Source organism: Martes martes, assembly GCF_963455335.1.
Source record: "Martes martes genome assembly, chromosome: 7".
Taxonomy (NCBI): Eukaryota; Metazoa; Chordata; class Mammalia; order Carnivora; family Mustelidae; genus Martes; species Martes martes.
Window position 1 is genome coordinate 69,182,195 of NC_137894.1, and position 24,132 is coordinate 69,206,326.

At 43.7% G+C, this 24,132-nt stretch overlaps 1 protein-coding gene across 1 annotated transcript in view; it reads left to right on the forward strand.

Moving 5' to 3' along the window:
* Positions 1 to 762: 762 nt before the first annotated feature.
* Positions 763 to 24,132, forward strand: part of GLDN (gliomedin) — a gene marked incomplete at its 3' end in the record, with an annotated part of 57,185 nt that continues 33,815 nt past the window's right edge. Inside the window, exon 1 of the mRNA XM_080808882.1 lies at positions 763 to 1,137. Within this exon, the coding sequence (XP_080665008.1) occupies positions 775 to 1,137 (363 nt within the window). The 5' untranslated portion in view covers positions 763 to 774. The remainder of the gene's footprint in view (positions 1,138 to 24,132) is intronic.

Below are 24,132 nucleotides of genomic sequence, written 5' to 3' on the forward strand. Positions count from 1 at the left end.
TTAGAATCAGGTCTCCTGATTTCCACCCTGGAGGTTTTTTTTCCTCCTCACCCTGCTGTCTCCTAGATATGGATCTCATGTCAGAGTTCTTGGCCTGTCACATCCTAGAAATCTCCTTCACAGAGGACTTCTTCTTAGGCAGGGCAAGGCTTTTCTCATTCTGATGGGTGGCCTTTCTAACCCTCCAATGCCAACTGTCTCCTTCTCTCTCTCCATCCCCTTCCTCAGAAAGATCTCATGGGGTCTTCCGTGGCCACGTGATGGGCAGCCTGGGTCCCTGCCCAGCAGCAAACCTAGGGACAGTGGGCATATATCTTGGCATCTGGGCACGCTGACCCTTTTCTCCAGAGAGGTCAGCGTGTGGGGAGAAGGGAGTGGAATTCAGTGACTTCTAGCGCCTTAAGAATTCCTGCTCTCCCCCTCAGTCTGACCCTCACTCTGCGGGCCTGGGCCACAATGCCCACAGGCAGGGCAGTGAGAAAGGGAGTGAGACCTGGGTTTGCCTGTTTTCTTGGCCAGGCACCAGGAGCAAGAGCCCGGCCCACCTCTTCCCCGCGCCGGCCATCTCCACTTGCTCCTCTCCCCCTCTCCCCCGCCTGTCCCTCCGGGCTGCTCAGGCGCCACCACTACTGTCCCCAACCCGCCCCGCCAGCCCGGGCAAAGGGCAGCGTGACTCACGGCGCTGCCACCAGCCCACGGCTTGCCCGCGGCGTATAAAGGCTGCCCGGTGGGAGGCGGCGAGCCCTGCCCGGCCCGGCCCGAGGTGCGCAGAGCATGGCCAGGGGCGCGGAGCGAGGCCGCGGGGGCTCCGGCTGGGGGCTGCGGGGCGCGCTGGCGGCGGTGGCGCTGCTGTCGGTGCTCAATGCTGCCGGCACCGTGTTCGCGCTGTGTCAGTGGCGCGGGCTGAGCGCGGCGGTGCGGGCGCTGGAGGCTCAGCGCGGCCGAGAGCAGCGCGAGGACAGCGCGGTGCGCTCCTTCCTGGCTGAGCTGAGTCGCACGCGGCGCAGGACGCCCGCGCCATCCCCGGACCCGGCCAGCGCCGCGCGCAACAAGCGCAGCCACAGCGGGGAGCCCGCGCCACACATCCGCGCCGAGAGCCACGACATGCTGATGATGATGACCTACTCCATGGTGCCGGTAGGCGGGGGCTCGGCTCCGCGTGGCGCCTCCGCCAGGGTGGGCGGTGGGCAGTGTGGGGAGAGAGGCCCCGACGCCCTGAGCTCGCTCCTCTGGCTAGACGGCAAGGTGCTGCGAGAGAGGGCCCTGGGTGTGAGCCCGGCTGGGGAGGTCACCCCGGCAGGCAACTTAGCCCTTCCGTTTCCTCCTCTGTTAAATGGGGCAGGGCGTGAAGGGCTGTCTTCCACCTCTGACATCTTTGGGTCTGCAGGTAAACGAGGGGTGCAGGCAGTGTTTAAGAGAGACTGCTTTCCTTCCTAACTCTGGATTAAAGTTTTCACCATCTGAGGTGAAGGGAGCCACAGCGGCCCTGGGCTTTGCCTGTGAGACTCGCTGGAGACCCCCTGAGAGCACAGGGAAGACATTTCTGGGAGCACAGACATCTTCAATAAAAGGGTTCTTTACCTGGCTTCAGCTAGTGGTCTGGCTTTTCACCTGGCCTCGGACCAGCCTCTTGAGATTGGTTGAAGGGAAAACAATCAGCCCTAATTTTACCAGTCACCTGGAACCTTGGTGCTGAGAAAGTTGCTCTTGGGCCTAAAACGGTTCCAAATGGGAGAGATCAAAAGGGAGAAATTTTCTTAAAATCCTCTGTGAAAGCTGAGATTCTCATGTGGGCTCCAGCGGGTCTATAGAACTCCAGAAATTACCAGTATGCACTTAGGGGCCGTGCATCTGGGTAGAGTCCATGGCTTTTCATTAGATTTTCATTAGATTTGCACTCCCCCCAAAAGGTTTAAGAAACTGTTCTTAACGTCTTTAAAGCAAAACCTCAAAAATCTTTTTTTTTCCCAGTTCGAAGTTTCTTCGCTTTTGCTGATTTTTAACTCAATAATTATCTAACGATTACATTTAGATAACATGGCCTTTCCCCATTCTGTTTCATTATCCATTACGACTGCACTGGTCTTATTTCATTTTACAACTACAAAGATTTCAGTTCTGGCACCCCAAGTCAAGTGTGAGCCATACTTGGGAATCCTAGGGATTTGAAGATAAACTCATTTAAAGCTTCTGCATCAGAAAAGCTTTTAAGTATCTCATATGAGTTGAAATGCTTTTACAACTACATGATGGAAGTACTAGATACTGCAAATACATCTTTTGAGAGAGATCAAATTTTCCATTCCTGGCTTCATTTTTTTTTTTTTCATCTGTGTTATCTTTTAAAAATCTGGGCCTAAGCAAAAAAAAAAATATATATATATATATATATTTTTTTAAATTAGATGTCTGATATATATATTTTTTTAATTTGACAAAGAGAGACACAGCGAGAGAGGGAACACAAGCAAGGGGGAACAGGAGAGGGAGAAACAGGCTCCCCACCAAGCAGGGAGCCCGACGCAGGGCTTGATCCCAGGACCCCCGGATCATGACCTGAGGTGAAGGCAGACGCTTAAGGACTGAGCCACCCAGGTGCCCCCAAGCAAAAAAATTTTTAAAAGACCTCTGTAAAGTGAAGAAATCTCCTTTCAGGGAATTACTCTTTCTCGTGACTCTCTACCATGCATTTTGAGGATTTTTTGAAACCCTTCAAGAAGGGTGCATCTGAGCATCAACACTTTATATTTTTAATCCTGCTTTTAAGGTAGAAACTTGTGTATTAAAGCTTATTCAGTCACTAACCCAAGAGAACAGAGATCCATTTCTGTGTCAATCTGAGAGCTAGATTTAACTATCACCACCTGCTCTGTTAGAGGTCAGAGAGCAGAAACATCACATTTGTTGGGCTGAGAGGCATTCACAGATTATCACCAGCTCATCCCCCATTGTAATGGGTATGCTTTGAGGGAATTTCCATGCTGGTTGGTAGAGAATAGCTGTCTTATTGCTGGTTGTTCTCAAGTTCTCAAGCAGTAGGAGAGGGGGTCACCTGGAAACACATTGAAACATAGATTCCACGGTCCCACCCTCGAACTTATAAAATGATCATCTCCAGAATTGTCTTCCTTAATAAGTATGCGACTCCCCATTCTCCAACCTTCCCAGCCCCTCAGTGAGTTAGATACAGGTGGTTCCAGGTGCCACTCTGAGAAAGCTCTAGATCGCTGCTTCTCTACTGTAATAAGCAGGTAAATACCTTGACAATCTTGTTCAAATGCAGATTCTGACTCAGAAGGTCTAATTTCCAGCTTGAGATTCTGCATTTCTCATAAGCTCCCACTGACACCAATGTTGCTGTTTTGAGGACCTTACTTTGAACAGCATGGTTCAAGAGTGGTGGTTGCACACTGAAATCACATAGGGAGCTTTCAAAATGACTGATACCTATATCCCACTACCAGAGATTCTGAGTTAACTGTTAGAGGTGCAGTCTGGCATGCCTGGACATTGACAGGCCTTCCTGCTGACAGTGAACAACATTGAACATCTTGCTCCCACCACGTCTCTTTGAGGCCTCTGTCTGCTTCAAGCAGAGGTACCCATTTTATTGCTGAAAGCCTTTTACTTTATTCTAGCATCATTCATCTTGGCACATTTTTCTCATTTTTACTCCCTGTTTTTTTTCTCAGAATACAGAATTATTCACATGAGGAAACAATGTTTTACAGGGTACTTTCAGGGCTGCCTAGGTGGCTAATTCAGCTAAGCATCTGCCTTTGGCTCAGCGTATGATCCCAGGGTCCTGGGATCAAGTCCTATGTAAGGCTTCCTGCTCAGCAGGGAGTCTGCTTCTCCCTCTTCTTCAAATAAACAAATAAAATCTTTAAATAAATACATACAGAATCTTAAAAAAAAAAAAAAAAAGAAAGAAAGAAAGCTCTTTCATGGGCACCTCTACTAGAAAATTTGCTTAGAGAACTGTTTAGTATACAGTGTGGAAATCAGTGTGCACACTCCTTATGGTTGAAGTCACACCTTCCCCCACCCTGTTATACAGCACCAGTAGGTTCTGAATGAGGATGAGATCAGAGGTCCCCTCACTGTGGTTCCATGTCCTTAAAGACAGAGAAACCAAGAAATAAGCTAATGTCAGCAGACTAATGTCAGCATTTTAAAAAGTCTTCCAAACGGCTCATTTACCTAAGATGAGCTTCCTCAAGCTATCTGACACTCCAGAATTCTGTGCTTTTGGCTGAAAGTATATCAACTCAGCATGGTAATTTCGGTTAGCACATTCTGCCCAGAAACCGGTTGTTAGAAGGGCAACATAGCTAGTCATTACTTAGAACACTTAGTCTCGTACAACCAAACACATTAAACCCTTCAGAGTAAGTGGGTACTTTGGAGAAAAGTAATAAGGGTCCTGGGTACCACTGAGCTAGACCAATGATGAGAAGCCATCTGCCAGGACCTCCCACAGGTGAGGGGGCTCCCGTCTAGTCCCCATCCCCCCTCACACCACCTGCATCTCACTTCTCCCATCAGCTGCTCTCTCATCCCATTTTCCAGGTTTTACACTTAATGATGTTCTGGAAGCCTCATCATCCTGTCCAAAATCTAGGGTCAAGCCCCCAGTAGGAAAAAGATTTTACTTCTCACAACGTGTGTCATGCTCTAAATGGGTTGAAGATTTATGTTTTTAAAAAACGAAACCCTGAAACTACTGGAGGAAATATGGGTAAATGTGTTTTTAATGTTGGAATGGGGCAAATCTTTCTCTCCAACAAATCAAAAGCCAGAAGCAAAGAGTGAATAAATTTAACTACAGCTTAAAAAGCACACACGAGAACAACAAAACATCTGGATGGCAAACAACAACAAAAACAAACATACACCTCACAAACATAGGCAAAAGATAAAGGACAAACTGGGAAAAAAATATTTGCACCTCATATCATAGACGCAGGGCTAATCATATATATATACATGGGGTGGTGATATATATATATACATATATATATATATCATTTCTATAAGTTTATAAGAAAAAACAAGAATTTAATAAGAAAATCAGCTGAAATAGGGATCCAATGGGAAAATGGAGCATAGTTCTCAGTAAAAGAAATACAAATGTCTCTAGGTAAACATGTGAGAAAAGTTGTCTTGCTTTTAAAATGCAAATTGCACCTGTCCTGAAACATAATTTTTACCTGTCTAACAAAACTACAGAAGTTTAACCACACATTCTCCTGGGAAAGTGGAAGGGAAATAGACATGCTTTTGCATTGCTGTCTGGACCGCAAAATGGTACAACCCATGGGCAAGGCAATTTGGCAGTACCTAAGAATATTACAAATACATTTACCCTGTGACCCAGCAGTCTCAATTGTGGGAATTTATCCTGCATGACAGACTTTATCACCTATGAAATGACATATGCACATATTCACTGTAGAATATTGGTAAAAGCCAAAGACTATTCACAACCTGTGCCCATCCATACAGAATTATTTTAATAAGCCAACCTATGCACTCACTGGGAGAGGTAGCTGTAAAATGAGAACGAGGAAATTCTCTATGTCCTGTTATTGGAATAATCCCTAGGATATATTCTAAGGGAAGAAAGCAAGACAGAAAAAATATGTATATTGTATTACCTCGTGTAAGGAAGAAGTGGAAAAATAAGTGAAGATGTTAACAAAAGTGCTTTACTTAGGGTGGATGGGCATAAGATGGGAATGAGCCTCTCACTGTGTAGTTTTGTATATTATGTTGTTGGAACCATGTGATTGTGTTACTCTAATTGTGAGTGAAAAGGCCATAACCACAAAGTTACATGGGTGCTGCCCCTGGACTGGGGGGGGGGGGGGTTAGTAGGGCATGGTGGAGACTCTGCCAGCCTGAAGTTTGCACTTTTTCTAAAGGGCGGGGGGGCTCTCCCTGGTTGTTTCTGTACAAGAGCAAGAGCTCAGTGTGCCTGATCTTTTGATTTTTTTTTTTTTTTGAAGTGAAAAAATCTGACTTTTTATGTGAAATCTCTTGGCTTTGAAATATTGACCAAAAAATTCCAAAAAATTGTTTTTAACTGGCTGAGCATGTTGGCCAAACAACACTCACATTGTTAGGGACCATGTTAGGACTACCAAAGTTAATTCCCAGAAGTCTCATCTTATAATCATGCATGGTTTTGAACAGAAATGGCCTTATTTAGCTCCACCACGTCCCCCTCCCCCACATAGTTCCCACCCTGGTTCTGCAAGGGTACTAGTAACTGTGCCATTGTTATTGTTGGTTGAGTGGAGCTAGGTTTCTTTGTGTGTTTTGTTTGGTCTGGGTTTTGTTTAGTTTTTTGGCTGTTTCTAAAAATCAACCCCATCTTCAGTGGATGGAGATTTCCCAGCACTGCGGCTTTTTCACAAGCCTGTGATCCAGTTCTGAGGATAGTTCTCAAGGAAGAAATGCCAGCTGTCTTGAGCTTCTAACGCAGTATTGTAACAATTAGAGCTTTTCATGATGAATATAATGAATTACATGGATCTATACATTATCTTGTTTATGGGGTAGAATCATGTTACCTATAGCCACAGGTCCTGCTTGCAGAGATGCTAGCTCCCTGAAAGGCGTAAATTGGCTGTGTCAGGGTTTACCTCCCTTTCCTACCTCTTGGAGTCAGTCACCTCCAGATGGTGTAAAAGCTGAGCAGGGGACAGTAGACTGTGCCCTATAGCCAAGTCAAGCCTGCCACCTGCAAGCCCACAAAGTAAGAATGATTTTTTACACCTTTAAAGGGTTAAAAAAACAAAAGAAGAAGAATATTTTGTGACATATAAACATTATGTGAAATTCAAATTTCAGTCATCATAAATAAGGTTTTGTTGGAATACAGCTATGCCTGTTTGTTCACATATCGTCTGTGACTACTTTCACACAACAACAGCAGAACTGAGTAGCTGCAGCAGAAACCATATGGCCCACAAAGCCTAAAATATTTTCTTTTTGGCCCTTTATAGAAAAAGCTTGCCAACTCCTCATTAGACTGTCATCCATCAGAGTGGAGGTGACACTGGGGGTTGCTCCTTTGGAGAACCTAAGCAACGAAATCAGGGTTGTTCCAGGATTGGGTTAACCGTGGGGTTTTTTTAATTTTGTTTTTTGTGTTTTGTTTTGTGTGGTTTTTTTTTTAGCTTAAGGGTAGAATTTAGTGATTCATAGTTGTATATAACACTATAACACCAAGGCTCATGAGATACATCACATGCCCTCCTTAATGCCCATCACCCATTTAGCCCAACCTCCCACCCACCTTCCCTCCAGCAACCCTCAGTTTGTTTCCTAGAATTAAGAGTCTGTTTCAGTTTGCCTCCCTTTCTGTTTTTATCTTAGTTTATTTTCCTGTCCCTTCCCCTAATGTTTATCTATTTGTTTCTTAAATCCCACATGAGAATGAAATCATACAGTATTTGCCTTTCTCTGATTGACTTACTTTGCTTAGCATAATACCCCCTAGTTCCACCAACGTCATTGCAAAAGGCGTGATTTCATTTTTGATGGTTACATAATATTCCTGTGTGTGTGTGTGTGTGTGTGTGTGTGTGTGAGATATCTTCTTTATCCATTCAACTGTCAATGGACATCTGGGCTCTATCCATAATTTGGCTATTGTAGACATTGCTGCTATAAACACTGGGGTGCAGGTACCCCTTTGGATCACTACGTTAGTATCTTTAGGGTAAATACCCAGAAGTGCAATTGCTGGGTCTTAGGGTAGCTCTATTTTCAAGTTTTTGAGGAACCTCCACGCTGTTTTCCAGAGTGACTGCACTAGCTTACATTCCTACCAACAGTGTAAGAGGGTTCCCCTTTCTCCACATGCTTGCCAACATCTGTTTCCTGACTTGTTAATTTTAGCCATTCTGACAGGGTTTTAAGACCTCCCCCAAGGAGACAGAATCTAGAATTGAGCTGATCCAAAGAGCAGTCCCACCCTGGAAGGGGGCTGCTGGGCCAAGCTGGCCCTCAGGCCTTTCGCTGCTTCTAGGCCAGCTCCCCAAGTCAAGAACAGTCATGTTAGGACAGCATTTAACCAACACTTTGCCTCAAACTCCATTGTTCTCTTCAATTCCAATTGAAGGGAGAGGTTTGTACCCCATTAGGTCCTATGGAACAGTCCCTGATGAGAGATCAGAGGCCTGATACAGAAGAACAAGAAAAGACAGGGCAGCCAAAGGCACAAACCCGCATGCAGTGCCTGGGAGGTATGTCTCCATGGCTTTTGTCATAGCAGCAGGTGCATGTGGGCACTTGGGATGTCACACCTGACACTGTGGTTGGTTTACATGTCAGAAGCCATTTCTGAGTGTCAGTTAAGGGTGGAGAGAACTTGAAACTATGTGCCTGCTAAGATTTTTGTCTGCTATCGGTACTGTGAACACACCCGTAAAATTAACTCATGATGGCACGTTGAGGAAGTCAGGCGAGAGCTAGCTCCTTACTAGCTTCAGACACTTTATCAAAACACATTTTGCATACAAGGAAATAAACCACTCAATGTAGCTATACAGTTGTCATGATTCTCTAAGGACATGTGTAAAACATAAGTGGGCTGAGACTGAGCACCTGGACCCACGAGAACAGAGCAGTTGTGTTGACCACATGAATGGCATTCCTGCCTTTCCTTCAACCTATGCTGCCCCTATGCCAGGGATGGAAAGAATTTTTTGCCTTTGGAATTCAAAGCCACGTGCCCCCCTGGAAAGGCGCTACTCCACTCTGGGGAGACAGCAGAACCCCCAAGCCAGCCCACCTGTTAGTGGCACTGTCCCCAGACCACGGGCTGAGAGATCTTCGGGCAGAGGGCCCTTTCTGGGTGAGTTCCAGAATGACTTCTCAGATCCTGAGGCTTCCAATGCCAGGAGGTTTTTTATCACCCCAATGCCCTTGTCCCAGGATCTGTTCTACCGCTGGCCCAGGCTCACCAACAACACAGTACTCCTGCCACCTTCAGCCATTGCGTGGCAGCCCTAATTTGAGCAACCTGGGATTCCTTCCTTACTCTTAGATTCTCAGCCAAATTCTCCCTCCCTGATGCTTCCCTGAATATGTTGTGGTGGTGAGCAGAGCGAACTAGGGAGTCGGATGGATTCACATCCTAGGCCCACAGCCTTGTAGCTGGGCGACCCTGGATGAGTCTTAACTGCTCCAAACTTCAGTTTCCTCACCTGCAAGCTTGAGATAATAACGTGCACCTCGTAGTGTCCGTAGGGGGGTTAAGGGAAAGGAGGTAGGTCGAGAACAGCATCTGGTGTAGTCAGGTTCCCAGGAGCTCTTCGTTGTTGCTGTTATGAAGATTTTTCACTCTTACTTTCTTGTTAGCCCTTCTTGCCCCATTATCTCAGCATCTTCTTTCTGGATTTATGGTTTATCACCAGTTCCCTCAGAATGCCAAGTTTTCTGTTCACATGTGCTTCTGACAGCTGCTGCTTCGGGATCATATTTGGCTTCTTGATAGCAGACTGACATCACACCAGCCTAAATCACCTTGTCATGAAAGCAAAACAGAGTTAACCTTGATGGGATGACAGGGCTTCTCACACTGGTCAGGATTTCCCAGGCCCCTATCTCTTCTATATGGCCACTGATGATGAGCTTTGACACCCACTACGAGAGAGTCATCTTGACCCCCCTTTCTGAGTGGCTCAGCTGTTGTCAGCTCCTACTGCTTACTGTCAGTGGCAGTCCTAAAAAATGTTTTGGTTGCTTTCATTTGGAAAACTGACAAAATGTGAGCTGAAGGTAGAGCGAAAACAACTTCTAAGAAAGAAAAACAATTTACTTCTTAGGGGTCTCACATTCTCCAGGATCGGATTACGTATGTGGAAACTGTCAGAACAGGCTTCAGATCTGACAAAACACATTTATCTGAGGGAAAAAAAAAAAAGCTTTTTTTTTTTCCTCTGCATTCCTCAAACTCCTGCCCACCCTTCCCCCCCTCCCCCATAGAAGAAATCCTTGGTCAAATCTCATTGACATTTAAGCTTAATTTACATGCATTTTATCTACAGACTAAAGGTCATGTTGTGTGAAATAAACTGAAGTTTTCGGTAGTGATTCTGCTACAAAGAGAGCATTTTTCAGCCCATCAGTTGCTTTTATGTAGCTCTTTGGGTTTTAACAGCTCTGTATTTTAAGTAGATATAATTTACTTCTAGTTTAACTAAAGTTCAAGCCACAATTTTCTTTACTGAAAGGTAGAGTTAAAACAACAAGACCAACTGAAGATCATTCAAAATGCAATTTGTGGAGTTTGTTCTGAATGCAATAGGTAGAGTAACCTTTCATCTGCCATTCAGAAAGTTTCCTGTGTTCACCAAAGTGCTGGGAACTTTGGAGACCCTGCCTGGCTGTATGTAAAGACGTGAAGTACTTGGGGAAAAATTGTGGCTAACTATACCTGAGCTAAAATGATGAACTGACAACTGCAAAATAATCCCCTGGTTTTTCATTAACTTGATGGATGACTGTTGGAGTCTGGATTCATTTTCACTCAAAGGTGGAAAATGCCTTCTCCCTCTAGGTAACACTTGAGGACCTTGGAAACAATCTCGCTGAACAGGGAGACCTTTAGGGGAAAACCCTTCATAGTGAGCTGTGTGGTAAGCATCAGGGCAGTCAAGAAGAGAGAAAATCAATTCTCACTAAAGTGATGAAGGAAGATTTCATGGAGGAGACAGAACTTCAAGTGGACAATGTGGGGTTGGTAAGATTTGGGCAGGCAAGGAGGGTGAATCATTCCAAGGACAGAGAAGAACTTACGCCAAGCTCAAGGGACTGGAATGACAATGGTCACAGGCTGGAAGAGCAAGGGACCAAGAAGATCTTCCCGCACTGGAGAGTTTGGGCTATGGGGAGGGGAATTCCTTCAATTTACACTTTTGAGAAGTTGAGAATGAATCTGATAGACAATTGGGAGCATTGTAGATCTTTCAATGGGAAGGAGTCATGAAGAAAGTGGTTTTGTAGGATTGGTCTTGTGTGTAGTGCAGGACAGGCAGGGGAGAGACCAGAGGCAAGAAGAAAGGTGGGAAGTTATTGCCTTGGTCCAGGCAAAAAAAGAATTGATGTCTGGCTAAGGTGGTGGCATCAGAAATGGAGAAGAAGATCTATATCCTACAAATACCAAGACAGAAGAATGAAATTAAACTGGTAACGAATTGGATATAAGAAAGAGAAAGGAAGCATCTGGTCCAGATCCATCCAACACTGAGACGAGTGAAGACATCACAAGCAGAATTGAGGAAACAGTGAAGCAGGTTAATTCAGAAGTGAGGATGCCAGGGGCATCTGGGTTGTTCATTCAGTTAAGCTTCTGACTCTTGATTGCTGCTCAGGTCATGGTCTCGGGGTTCTGAGATCAAGCCCTCTGTTGGACTCCATGTTGGGCATGGGGCCTGTTTAAGATTTTCTCTCTGTCTCTCTCTTGTCCCCTCCCCACCCTCTAAAAAATAATTTTAAAAAATTTTAAGTGAGGATGCTGAATTTGTTTTGAGATTAAATATGAGATGAAAAGAGAGGGAGGAAAAGGGTGGGAGGAGAGGTAAACTAAGGAAAGAAAGCATTCAGGGAAAGGAGAACATCCTGCTTCCAAGAACTCGGTGTTTGCTCTAAGAGAAAGGGCTTTACAAGCCTAAAAAATAAAAGGCAGACCCAAAGCATTTACAGTGACTGCTAGAATCATACTATGTGTTTCCTCCTGGCTTCCTTTTAGGTGTTTGACCTTTGACAGGTCAAGCTCTCTGTGCCTCAGTTTTCTCATCCTTAAGAAGGCAATGACAGCAGTGTCTACCATAAGGATTTAATTCAGTAACTCATGTAAAGTTCTTGGCATGGTGTCTACAACTCAGTATGTGTTAGCTTATTATTACTGAAATTTTAGTATATCTCAAATGCTTCCTTTCTGAGCTTCAGGGAATTCTGAAACCTTGTAATAAAAATAATGCCAATTGAATCAACGCAATTTGCCAAAGAAAGGGCAGATCCTAGGATGACTCTAAAGTTTGGAATCTCAGGAATCTTTGGAATACATATATATGTATATATGTATATATATATATACGTATACATATATACATATATATACGTATTCCAATACATACACACACACACACACACACTATATATATATATGGAATTTAATTATATTAAATATAATTTGCAAATATCTTTATTCATGTCCAGTGCGAACTCATGCATTTATTCTTTCACTGACCAAAATTTTTTGAACCCTATAGGAACAACATATTTGTCAAACCAATGATCCCATCCAGCCAGTGTTCCAAGGCTAATAGAATCGATAATTATTTTGTGGGTGAGCATCTCGCCCCTAAGGACCTCCTCCAAATGTTTTCTGGAGTAACCACTTATAGCTATTCCCTAATACAAAGAGGAAGGAGGAGGGGGCTGAGCAAGGAGTAGATTGATAAAACATCTTCACAAATGTTTTTGCTATGTACGAAGAATGCCACAGGGCAGAGTTTGGGGATAATGGTTTAATTCTTTGTCCATTCCCCCATTACTGACAAGTTACTTGTTACGGTTTATATATACTTTTCTGACTAAAGGTAAGGATAAGAATGCTTAGATAAAAATCAGAAATTATCTGAAGATGCCTGTTGAAGGGAACAATGTGAGCACAAAGTGTTGTTATTAATGGTTGGTGAAAGATTATTCCAGCAACACTCATACTTCAGAGAGCTCCATTAGAGGCCAGGAGGGGACAAGTGATTCTCAGTCACTTCAAAACACTCATCTTTTCCTTCCCTAACTCCTTCTGCACTTATATATCTGTACCACACAAACTAAAACTCTGTGCACAGTTTTGGTCTCCAATTTGTCACCTTCAGTCACCTTGTCTCTTTAAATACATCTCACCGTTCTTTGCTATGCTTCTAGTGAGGTAGTTGACAAATACCTCTTCACTGATGAATTCATCTACAACTCAACAAGTACACATCTACAGAAGGTATCTGTCAGTTTCTGAATCTGGTTTCTTGCCCTGCTGAGAGTTTTGAAGGTGGGCCTTGGGGCATTTTTAAAATTCCTTCCTCAGAATTCATGCTACTCACCAAATAGGAGATGGTGTCAGGTATCGGTAAGACTTAGAGGCCTACTCTACCTGTCAGAGATCTGTTCATGCAATATGTGGTTATTGAGCACCTACTATGTCCCAGGCACTGTTGTGGTTGTGTGTGAAATAGTCTGAGGAAAGCCTACAAATCCCCGTCCTCTTGGACTTTATGTTCTGGAAGGGAAGGGCAGGCAAAAACCAAAGTACATAATTATCTACAGTATTAGAAGGTGATGAATGCTATGGAAAATGATAAAGCAGGGGTGACGATTAGAGATGGGGAAGATGAAGATGGAATTATAAGTCATGTGGGTGGGGAAGGCCCCACTGAGAAGGTGGCATATGAGCAAAAACTTGAAGGAGGAGGAAGTGAGCCATATGGATATCTGAGGAAGGGCCATTCAGACAGAGGGAACAGCAAGTGCAAAGGCCCTGAGGAAGGAGAATGGAGCAGAGAGAGTGGGAGGGAGAACTGGGTCAGAAAGGAGGTCAGAAAGAAAACTGAAGGGACTGGAGAACAGTTCACACGTTGCTTTGTGGGCTGTTGTAAGGACACTGACCTGAAGGGGGGAGTCTTTGGAAGATTTTAGGCAGAGGAATGGGAGAAGTGACCTACCTTTTCAAGGAATTCACTGTGATTAGACTAGACTCTGTGTGGAGTCGGGGTGGGCAGTGGAAGCAGGGAGGCTTTCTATGTAGCTGTTGTGATAATCCAAGTGAAAGAAGAGAGTGGCTTAGATCAAGGTGCTGGCAGCAGATACGGTGAGGAGCAGATACGGTAAGGAGTGGACAGTGTCTACATATGTCTGATGGTCAAACTGATAGAATTTTCTGACAGCCTGAATATAGGCATGGGGGGAAAAACATGTTAAATGACCTCAAGGTTAGTGGCCATTAACTGAGACAGCAGAACTACAGATGTTTGTGGGGAATATCAGGAGTTCAGTGTGGGGCATGTTAACACTAAGATTTCCTTTAGAGGTCCATGTGAAGAAGTCGAAGAGGGAGCTGCATACGAGTCTGGGAAGGAGCCTCAGTTGGAACTGTCCCCAGGTTATAGTAAAAATGCTGAATATGAGAATATTCATTACCTGGACCCTGGGAGGCTCTAACCAAGAATCTTTCCACTCCATATTAAACTCAGACTGTTTAAAAAAAAAAAAAAGTCTTTTATAAACAATGAAATTAAACCAATTAACTGTATTGTGAGGCTTTTGTGCCCAGAGATTTTCTTTTACCCTTATAAGCACAGGGCCTGGCTTATCAGGTGTTTGTCGATGAGTACTTCTAAGTCAGTTAGAAATATCTTAGAAGTTTAGCAGAAGCCTTTAAGCAAGTAAGTAATTTGTAAGTTAATATAACAAATGTTAAGGGCCCATTCTGGGCAGTGAGGGTGCACACTGTGGGTGATGAGGAAGAACAAGAAAAGAACCCCCAACATACTTATTGGCTAGTAGGAAGGAAGCACTTTTGACACAGAGCAAAGTATAATAGGACCCTCAGAGAAGTAAGACTAAAATCCAGTGGGCGGTCAGGGAAGGTTTCAAGAAGGAGGCGGCATTTGAGCCAAGCCTGGAAGGGTGGGGAGGACTTCACAAGGCAAGTGCTGGGCAGAAGCAAGAAGGCATTTCAACAGCAGGTGGTCTCTTTTAGCTTCAGCATGGTACGGGTCAACATAAAAATGTCTGAAGTCTTTGCCTTCATTGTTGAAAATTATTTTGATTTTCCCTTCAATACTTTAAAGATGTTCTGGGGCACCTGGGTGGCTTAGTTGGTTAAGTGTCTGCATTCAGCTCAGTTCATGATCCCAGGGTCCTGGAATGGAGTCCCGCAAGCCTGCTTCTCCCTCTGTCTCTGCCTGCTGCTCCCCCTGCTTGGGGAAAAAAAAAAAAGTTATCCCACTATCTTCTCACTTGCTTTGTTTCCAACAAGAAGACTGTTGTTATCCTTGTCTTTGTTCCTGTGTATGGATTGTGTCTTTTTTCCTCTGGCTACCCCTAAGATTTTCCTTTTAATACATGTTTAAGCAGTTTTATTATGATATGCCTTAGTGTCATTTTCTTCATGGTTCCTGTGCTTGGGTTCTGTTGAACTTGAAGGAGATACAGATTTATAGTTTTCTTGAAATCTTGGTAAGTTTTCTGTTATTATTTTTTCAAATATTTTTCTACCCCCACGCCCCACTCTGCCAGTCATGGACTCTAATTACACATGTGTTGGGCTACTTGGAGTTGTCCCACAGCACATTGATGATCTGTTCACTTTTTAAGTCTTTTTTCTGTGTGTTCCATTTTGGCTAGCTGATATTGCTGTGTCTTCACATTCACCAAACTTTATTCTGCAATGCCTAATCTGATTTTAGTCTCATTCAGTGCACTTTTCACCCAAACATTGTAATTTTCATTGCTAGAAGTTTGAGTTAGTACTTTTTATTTTTTTTATGTTTCTACTTAATGTGTTCAGTCTTATCTTTAGCTTCTTGAACATTCGGAATACAGTTAAAATAACTATTTTGTTGTCTTTGTTTCATAATTCATTTATATCATTTCTGGGTGAGTTTCAGTTGATTGATTCCCCCCCCCCCACCTCATTAAGGGTTGGTTCTGTTTTCCTGCTTCTTTGCAGATCTGGTGATTTGTTATTGGTTGCTAGATGTTGTGAGTTTTACCTTGTTTTGGGTGCTTATAGTTCAATTAGGCACTTAGCTCTACTCCCAGCACGGAGCCCAACATGGAGCTCAGTCTCACAACCCTGAGATCAAGAGTTGGACGTTTAGCCAGCTGAGCCACCCAGAGGCCCCAATTAGGCACTCTTTAATTATACCAAGGGGAAGAAAACACATGACCTTGGGTAATTTCCACATGGTTGACAGGTCACTGAGGCTTTGAGAGGTTAAGTTGCTCAAGATCACAGAGCCAGCGAGTAAAAGAACAGGAATTCAGATCAGATGGAGCTGGATCTGATTCCAAAGCCTGTGTACTTTGTACCACACCTTGTGGCCTTGGGTATTTCCTGTCTTTTCATTTTGTTTCTAGAGTTTTTTTCTTTTGAAGGGGCTTGAAAATTTTTCATTTCATATACTCACATCTATAAAGCCTTTCATTTATGGGCTCTTCTTTTGCTTTTATGCTTAGAATGTTGTTCCCCATCTCAAGATCTTAAGATCAGATCATCCCCTCTGTTTTCTCATAGTTACATATAATTTCATTTAGAAGTTATTCCATTAGATTTACATGTGTTTGAACTATGCAGAAATAAAAACGAATGTTCTTTTCCCTTTAAGAAGCAATTGGCCAGAATTAGTCAATAGATTGCTGGATGTGAAAATAGGCAATTCACTACAAGATAACTTCTTAAAGTATGGGCAAAGATTTGAGCTTAATAACTTGATTTAAGTTACCTTTTTGTTTGTTTGTTTATTTGTTTAAATGATGGGTGCTGTGGAGAGAACTGTCTCAGGATGGATACAATGTCACATTGTCTCTGTGTTTGCATCTGTCTCCCATCTGGTGGAAGAAAGAACATGTTCTGAGCCTTCTCTGGGAGTGGCCGAGGTTTCTGGTTCTGGAGCTGGGTCAGCCCATTGGTGCGAGCAGTGCTCTTTGCTGCCAATGACTCTCCCCTAGCCTCTCAACAGAAGGAAAAGCAAAAGATCTGGCCATTCCCAAGCAGCAGCTACTTGAACAGCAGACAGGATGAGATTGAGAACCTGGGGCTTGTTGGTGCCTGAGGGGTGCCTGGTAGGAGAAGGGAAAAGCTTAAGAAGGGGGTCATAATGACCAATGGCAAGTTCTGCTCAGTGGGTTAGGGAGCTTATTGATTTGTCTGGCTGTTTTTATAAATCTTACTCCATTTTACATTTTAAAGCTAGCAACTAGACTAGTTTAATTTTTTTTTAATAACATGAATTAATGATTTTTTGAAAAGTAGAACCACCTCATTTATGTGCAAATCATGAAATATCTTTATATAACATCAATACAAACATAAAAAGTTGTCTTTATGAGGGCGTCATTACTCCCCCCAGCTCCTCCCTGGGTAGGTATTGTCATGAGTCCTATTTTGTCAAGGGTCTGGGTCACTTCTACAAGGTCCTGAGCGGTCAACAAGAAATATCAAATATCTGCCACCACTGTTTGACCTGAGGTCAGAGCCCAGAGATGTCCTCGAAGCACACCCAGGGGAGGAAATGCTCCTTCAGGAACTTAAACTGCACATTTTCAGAGGTTCCCAGTGTTAATAAATGTCCCCAGGCCCTGATCCCAGCTCAAAGCCATTTTGCCAGAGACGTCAGTGAGGATGTTTGCTGGAACCACCTCTTCCAACTGGGATTGTTGATGAGTCCTGAGCCCAACCCAAGCAGCTTCAGCTTCTGTGGGTTTGCGTGCAAGAGAGCTGGCCAAGACTTGTGGGTGGATTCTAAACCAGCACTCCTTAATTATTTGTTGGGCATTAGAGTCTGGGCAGTGGCTAAGACAGGGTGAGAAGGAGGGCGGCAGGAGGCTGTACAGTCTCCAGCAATTCAGTTCAGCTCTGCAGACCCTACTCTGCAAAAGAAATGTCTCAGGGAAGATACCCAACCCCTGCTTGGAGGGCAGACTAGCCTCCACCCCCATCCTAATCCATTTAGTAAAGCAAGAGTAGCTGGTAAATAGCATGTTCTCCCCATGGCATTGGATTTTCACTGATGTTTGAGACTCCCTTACATGTCAGCACCCCAGTCTCTGCCTAGCTGACCCAGGCCCTAATCAACTGGATGCAGAGCTCATGCAGTTGCCTCTACTCAAGAGAGCATGAAAGGTTTAGGTTATTTCCCTACATGCCAGGGGAATAGCAATTGTTTCTGGTTTTACAGTGATGTTAATGAGGGCAGGAAGCAGAAGCCATGTCTCAGGAACCCTACTAGGATAATCCTGGCAGCTCCAAGCTCCTGTTTTCTAGGCTTTAGTGGCATGTCTTCCAAAATAAAGTTATCTTAAACAAGCAGGCAAGAAGATGCTAGATGTTCACTTCCCATAAACAATGTTAGTGCTGGTCAGAAAGAAATAATATCATTGGTTGAGGAGTACATTTTCCTTCCAGTTGAGTGAGTAACCAATTATGAAGGATTTATTGAGCATCTACTTTGTGCCCAATGCCATTCCAATGCCGGGAACAAGGACTAATGAGTCAGTAGGGCATACAGAAAAAGGATTGAACAGTCCCTACCAATGAGCCCATCTTGTTGAGAAGCCAGAGCAACACATGGGAAATGTGCCAGCAACCATCCATATCGTGATGTTGCTGGGCTCAAAAGGGGCACAGTTGGTGGGAACAAGGGTCTTTGGGGAAGACTGGGCAGGGTTTAGTTGGACTCTCAGGATTCCAGTCTGGATAAACTGACAGGAGAACTCAGGTCCAAGGCCATTGGTGTGGGATGGCCAGGGCTTGCTTATTTGAGCTGACAGATGTCTAGACCTTTGGCTGATCTTCCTGTGAGCCTGCAGGAACAAGTTCATACCCAAGAATTTCAGCCGCATACAAGGCAAACTCCACCTTCCCCTTGGGCCACCATATCTTGGCCCCAGTGTGAATTCTTGTCTTTCACCGGGGTGAGTCCAGGGTGGCTGACCTCAGCTTCAGACCCCATGAAGGATTTCACCAACACCTGTGGTCTAACCCTCCAGCAGCTGGGCCCCCACACTCAGAACCCCATCTCCACAGTCAATGGCAGGCTGATTATCAGCTCCCGGGAGCTGTTTCTAAAGGATCATTTGTATGTGCATAATAGCAGCAATTTGCATAATTACAGGGAGTCATAAAGAGTATTCAGCTGTCCAAGGAAAATGGAATTTAAGTTACGGCATAGGTCAGATCTGAAAGGTAACTTGGAATCTGAACAGTGTTCTGGCTAGCAAACCAGAGACTGTAATTGGGGAACATAGAAGAAGCCACTGCAGCATACTTTGTTTAAGCAGGGCTCAAACCAGAGCAAGCTGGGGTGGATGGGCAAGTTTGCTCTCTTACTTTTTCATGAACAATTTCTGAGAGTAAAAGGTGAAGGAAGGTAGTTCAGGAGGGGAGCCAGCCAACCACCCTCAGTTTTGTGTTCAGTTGAACAGTGGTAACTCACTGCAGTTAGCAATGCTCCTTCTGATGAGAAACACTTTTCACTAAACCTTTCACTTTTGCACAGAAAAGATTTCTTAAGATTGATGCATTTTCAAATAGTAAAAAATCTAATATCCTATTCATATTCCAACTAAACTAAAGCAAAAATTTGGGGAAAAAAGCCTTTTGCAAAGGCTCAGCAGTATGAAAATGTACCTGTGGAAGAAAATAGTACTCAGCTCTGGAAGCTAGCTGAGTGAACCTGGACTAGCTACTCCACTTACTCTCTCTGGTCCTCAGCTTTCTCTTCCATCCTCCCATGACTCTAGGTCTCTGGGTGTCCCTCCCCACCTCCTCTCTCCCCCATCTTCCAGTTGGAGCAGAATTTGAAGTCATGTCTAGTCCAAAGCTCTCATTTCACAGATAAATAAGGCCAACCTCACCCCAGTTCACCCAGAGTAGTTCAATTTTTTGTTTTGTTTTGTTTTCTATTTTGGGTTTTGGCAATTTATATGGGAAAAAGAAAAATCCTATGACTAATGAACACTTTGAAAATCACTGGGCTAGACAACTGTTCTTGTCCATTCTATGTTCATTTGCTTAGAAGCAACAGAGGTCTGAGTTATTCCAAGTGTTGGGAATGATTGTGAATGTTGTATCCGAGTTTTCACGTCTGAGAGACCACCAAGGAGCCAACACCGATGCAATCACACGAGGGTTTATTTGACAAGCTTAAGCTTGGGCCCAAGTATACCCGACACAGCAGAGGAGGGACTTGGACCCTGAGCTTAGTTAAGGCAGGGGTATTTATGGGTTCCTTTTACTAAAGCAGGGTGGGGGTCTCTGGAACCAAAGCAGGGTGGGGGTTCTTGTTACTAAAGCAGGGTGGGGGTCCTTAGAACTAAAGTAAAGTAGGGGAAAGTTCAGCCTTTGGGCACAGGGGTCTGAGATGGCTGCCGGAGCTAAGATGGCTGTACTTATGCTAAGGCTAAACCTGAGGTGGGATGGTCTTAATTTTTCTTGGCCTCCACAGTGAAGGTATGATGTTTGGGTTCCCAGGGAAACCTGGGCCATTAGACCCATCTTTTGAGTTCACATAATGTTTGCATGCTCTCTCTCTCCCACTAAATTACTAAAAACCTAACAAAGTAAAAATCAGTCATTATCCCAACATATCTTTTAAAACTGTATTTACGAAGAAATTGAAATCTCCTTTTCATTACCCTGGTATTAGCTGCCAGGGGAAAAAAAGAATCTCAATTAATAATTGGTTCATGATGCTCCCAGCTTTTCTTTGCGCTTATCTACACATGTCTAGATATCCTTTTTTAACCAGAAAAGTTGTATTGTGTGTTGTGGCTCTGACTGTACCTTGTTAAAGACTATGCTAAGGCTGTCTTTCCAGCTGAGGACATGTCATTTTACCTCATTCTTTTTCATCTGTTTATCAGCTGCCTTATTGACGAACATTTAGGTTGTTTGGGTGCTTTTGCCATCACAACGTTGCCATGAGCATTCTTGTCCAGGATTTCCTTATGCTAAAAGGAAAACTGCAGGCCCCAAATGGCATCGCTTAGATCAAGTCACCAAACCAAGACTTAGTACCTAAACTAGCAGCAGTTTCAACACCCACCCCCAACCCCCAACCTCCAAGGAATGTAAACTTTAGCTAGTCAACGTGGAATTTCCTGGTCAATACTAGGAAATTTACTGACAGACCCCTGCTGCTCCCCTTAAGAGGGCAACCTTGCCTAAACAATGCATTCCTTGCTAATAAATTCCTGTCTCCTTTTTTTAATGCTCTTCCTCTGCCTTTAAAACCCTTTCTTCTATTTAGCTCAGCAGAGCTCCCTTCTACTTGCTAGATGGTGTGCTCCCAATTCATGAATCATTTTAATAAAGCCAATTAAATCTTCATTCTACCAGAGCCTGCAGAGGAACACTGACAGAGCCAGTGAGAGGTTAAAATTCTTACCAGAATCAGTTCTTCTGAATCTCTGTCTGTAGTACCCCGTCAGGAGAGGAAAATAAAATACCACGTTGTGCCTTCCATTCCAAATCCCAAACCATTGTTTGTTGATCCTTTTTAGCCCAAGGATGCTCATTGTCTTCTAGCTTGTCTTGTTTTGCCTAAATGGGTTTGGCTTTCTGCCTGACTGGGACAAGCAGATTGTTGGTTCTTTCTTTGGGCTGTGTTTAGGAGTGGCTCTGGATTTTGCGAAGGTAATACCCTTTGCACCCTCTTTGAGGACCTGTCTTACACCCAAGGGATTATGCAATACCGCCAGAAGAATTTAAAAATTAGAAGTATGTGGGACGCCTGGGTGGCTCAGTTGGTTAAGCGCCTGCCTTTGGCTCGGGTCATGATCCCAGGGTCCTGGTGATGAAGTTCTAGAACCTGGGTGAGGTTCGGTGAGGTTCGGTGGGCTGAGGTCCGGAGCCAATGACCAAGAAAGAATTCTTGAGACATCTTTGGTGCAAAATGGTGGTTTATTAAAGCACGGGGACAGGACCCGTGGGCAGGAAGAGCTGCTGCTGCCCCGGGTTGTGAGGGAAGGCAGGTTATGTACCCTGCGGTTGGGGGAAGGTGAGGGAAATGGAGGTTTGAACAGAGTTTTCATATGTTAAAGGAGGCCTCCAAGGTGCAGGGATACCGGAGGCTTGATCAATGCTGTCTTTTGGCAAGCCATTAACATCAAGATGGTTGGGAGATTCCTGGTGAAATGTCACAATTCTGCTATCAAGCGTCTTTGTTAGTGAGATTTAGGTATAGAAGAAACTTAACTTCATTTACATTTCCTTCTACCCCAGCCTCCTTCAGTTTTGTTTATGGAGGGGAGGGTGACATTAAGGCTTGAGGAACTGAGTCATTTGCCTCTGGAAATTGTGCTATTGATAATGTAACTTCTTTGTTAAACCAAGGGAGATTCCTGTCTTGCGGGATTGTGATCTCAGCAAGTTAACTATTTGTTTTGGCAGTCAGGGGTACCTGAGGAATGCCACACACATCACCGAGAGGAGCGGATGGAGAGGGGGTGCAAGGTGCCAGCTTTTGCTTTGTCCTCAGCCAGCCTCCCGCTCCCTCATCACTGGGATTGAGCCCCACATCGCATCGGGCTCCTTGCTGGGCAGGGAGCCTGCTTCTCCCTGTCCCACTCCCCCTGCTGGTGTTCCCTCCCTCACTCTCTCTCTATCAAAAAATAACTAAAATTAAAAAAAAAAATTAGAAGTATGTATCCAAAAGGAAAGAAACAAATTGAGAATAATGTCGTTGCACAGGTGGACCAATCTATGATGTCATTTCAGTTATAAGCCAATTCTTGGAGGAATTGAGAGCAATGATCCTAATGTTACAGATTTTTCACAAAACCTAAGTTAGCTCTAGAGGCAAGTCAAAATTCATCTATTCCTTTACCAATCCCCAAACTTCCTTGTTTATCTCAAAATTATTGACCTTAGGAAACCCAAGTCCTTTTTAGAAGAACTTGTATTCTTTCTCTGTCCCTTGATGTATACATTTTAACATGTCTTTGAAATATAAACACAGATCACAGTCACAATAGACTGAAGGGAAAAAATAAAAGGGAATGAGGCGTTTTTAATTTTTTGTTTTTCTTTTGAATCAGATTAGTTTAAATTCTTATACCACCTCCCCTCTAAACCCCTCACCCCAATACTAGACACCATTCCCAACTGATTCTGTATTTGATACTGTAGAAAGTAACTCTCAAAATGATTTAACATATTAAAAAAAAAAAAAGAAAGTAACTCCCACTGTTATTGTTCCAATGTCCACCCACATAGTAAATGGTAGTTTAAATGTCTGAATGGCCCTCTAGATTCTGAGCTCTAAATGTACAGAAGTGTGCTCAGTTTTCTCATCTGTAAATTGGGACAATATTTTTCTTGTACTATAAATTAAGTGTAACTACATGTGAAGCCCCTAAAATCAACTTTAGCAATGTCAGTTTTTATATCTTCCCATCAGAACAAGATACAAGAGAAAACTGTGTTAGTCATAATTCTGCAGAATATAGGAAAATATTTAAACCTGAGAATTTCACATGCGTAGTGATGTTGGAAATATTAACCTAAGATTATCCCCCAACATATTTCCTTATTGATCCCAGGATATTGAGTTGTTCCAGGAAAGGGAGGACACAAAAGTATCTTCTAAACAAATAATTTGTTATTGTGGTTATGATGAAGTTCTAGAACATAGGTGAGGTTCGGTGGGGTGAGGTCCAGAGCCGATGACCAAGAAAGAATTCTTGAGACATCTTTGGTGCAAAATAGTGGTTTATTAAAGCACTGGGACAGAACCCATGGGCAGGAAGAGCTGCTACCCTGGGTTGTGAGGGATGGCAGGTTATGTACCATGCGGTTGGGGGAAGGTTTGGGAAAGGGAGGTTTCAATAGAACTTTCATATGCTAAAGAGGACCTAAGATACCTGAGGTCTTGCTGGTGTCAAGGTTGCTTTTTTAGCAAGCCATTGACATTAAGATAGTTGGGGCATTCTTAAAAGAATGTCACATTTGTCCCACCCAGGAGTGGGGATGATGGGGAGATTGTGAGGTGTCAGCCTTTTGCTTTGTCCTCATCCAGCCTTCTGCTTCCTCATCAGTTAGACACATGTAACATAAAATTCACCCTTTTAACCCTTTTAAAAGTGTACAGTTTTGGGGCACCTGGGTTGCTCAGTGGTTTAAAGCCTCTGCCTTTGGCTCAAGTCATGGTCTCAGGGTCCTGGGATAGAGCCCCGCATCAGGCTCTCTGCCTGCCTCTCTCTGCCTACTTGTGATCTGTCTGTCAAAAAAATAAATAAATAAATAAAAATCTTAAAAAAAAAAAAGGTATACAGTTTTGTGGTACTATTTACATTTGCAGTGCTGTACAACTATCAACACTCTCTAGT